This window comes from Amphimedon queenslandica, unplaced genomic scaffold, assembly GCF_000090795.2.
Source record: "Amphimedon queenslandica unplaced genomic scaffold, v1.1 AMPQUscaffold_11194, whole genome shotgun sequence".
In the NCBI taxonomy this organism is placed as follows: Eukaryota; Metazoa; Porifera; class Demospongiae; order Haplosclerida; family Niphatidae; genus Amphimedon; species Amphimedon queenslandica.
The window spans coordinates 6,870-8,682 of NW_003548561.1; the positions used below are offsets into that span (position 1 = coordinate 6,870).

Below are 1,813 nucleotides of genomic sequence, written 5' to 3' on the forward strand. Positions count from 1 at the left end.
GCCACGATCTGAGCTTGCAAGCTACAGTACAAGCAAGCATAAATAAATAAATAAATAAATAAATAATACATGTACATGTAAATACTGACTTTGTCGTGTTTCTTAAGTATCTTTCTGAAGCCAGTGTGATTCAGTTTCTGAAATAAAAATAAGAAAATTTAAGAATGGAATCATAATGTTGTACATGTTTTAAATGGCCATAACTTGAAAAATTGAAGTTGGAATCAGTTCAAACTTTCTACATAGCATAAGTACATCAATATGTATCAGAAAATGTAATAAAAATTGGGGGTCATTTCTGAGCCATTTTTTGGAAAAAACCATGGGCTATAGCCTTGGGTATTTTTCAGATTTTGGCTCATTTTTTAAAATGGCTGTAACTCGAAAAATTGGAGTCGGAATCAGCTCAAACTTTCTACACAGCATAAGTGCATCAATATGTATCAGAAAATGTAATAAAAATTGGGGGTGATTTCAGAGCCATTTTAAAGAAAAAACCATGGACTATAGCCTTAGGTATTATCATGTACGTTACTGAAGTAGTTACTTGAAAGTTTTGAAGGAGAGAGAGATGATAGTAAAATTCACAGAAAGCCTTGATTAGTGAATTTCTTTTCCTGTTTGAGTTTTTGATACGACGAGCTTGAGAGAAAGTGTCAACTTGTTCCGCTAAGTGTTGAAGCTGGTGACTCAATTCAGACTCATGTACTAACAATAGGGAGGAAGAGGGAGGGGCAGTAAATTGTACATATGTACATGTATATTGTAAAGTATAATCTTTTTAAAATTTGCACGACAAATAAATTGAGAGATGTAGAGTTCAAAATATCATTGCCAATGGAACTAATGGCTTGTCACTAATTTCATGACAATGGAACTAATGGGTTTTTGCTTGTCACGGATTTCGTGACAATGGATCATAATTCATTATAATGTACATGTACCTCTATAAAATGAGTTGACACCGTCCAGTTGTCGCTGTATCTCATCAAAAAACTCGGTTTGTTTGTCTTCATCAACTGGAGGAATGAGTTTATCAAGATCTGTAGAATATGAAGGAAGGAGAGAGAGAGAGATAAATGTTATGGAGGTGTGGTGAAGGCGTGTCACATAAACAAAAGTTTTAAACGAAGAGTAGCTCACCGTCTTCGTCTTTCTTGGTCCAATCTTGAGAGACCATCTTGTAAACTAAGACTTTTAAAGCCTGAACGGAGAAAGAGACGGAGAGAGAGGTGAAGTAGAGTCTGTGTAAGTAAAAGAAGGTCTCACGTCATAGTCTATGTAGTGTGCCCTCCACTCTGGGGTTAGATGAGAGAAGAGAATGTGAGAGAACTTCATCTTTCATGAGCGAAAAGGCAAAATCCAGCAAAAAGAGAGTTGACCTTAAACAAAATGGCGTTTAAAAGGGTTAAAAATTAGAATGTTAATCAATCCCGTGGGCGGATTGCAAGGAGAGCATTTTAAAATCAAGTGTCAAATTTTTATGATTTCTTTAATGAAAGTTTAATCACTGTGTACACTTGAAATATAAATATAACAGATAATAATAATAATAACACTACTGCTACTACACAATGGCAGCTACTGTATTAATGGTTTTCATTAATCAAAATCTGACAATAATAATGTAATCTATAGATGTGTGTGTGTGTGTATTTTAAAGAGATTTCTTTATTGAGTTCAATGGCTTGTTCACTTCTTCCAGTCTCCTCTGATAAGAGTGATACTGAAATAGAAATTATAAATTATACATGTAATTCTGTCTATTTATAGAATCATATGAATCTATTTATAGAACTACATGTACAATGTA

At 33.8% G+C, this 1,813-nt stretch overlaps 1 protein-coding gene across 1 annotated transcript in view; it reads right to left on the reverse strand.

Moving 5' to 3' along the window:
• LOC109589549 (xenotropic and polytropic retrovirus receptor 1-like) overlaps positions 1-1,394 on the reverse strand; it is a 5,001-nt gene extending 3,607 nt beyond the window's left edge. Inside the window, exons 1-6 of the mRNA XM_020005611.1 lie at positions 1,270-1,394; positions 1,144-1,204; positions 945-1,043; positions 548-708; positions 90-137; positions 3-21 (exon numbers count right to left, since the gene is read on the reverse strand). Coding sequence (XP_019861170.1) covers positions 3-21; positions 90-137; positions 548-708; positions 945-1,043; positions 1,144-1,204; positions 1,270-1,338 — 457 coding nt within the window. The 5' untranslated portion in view covers positions 1,339-1,394. The remainder of the gene's footprint in view (positions 1-2; positions 22-89; positions 138-547; positions 709-944; positions 1,044-1,143; positions 1,205-1,269) is intronic.
• Between the last annotated feature and the right edge of the window lie 419 nt (positions 1,395-1,813).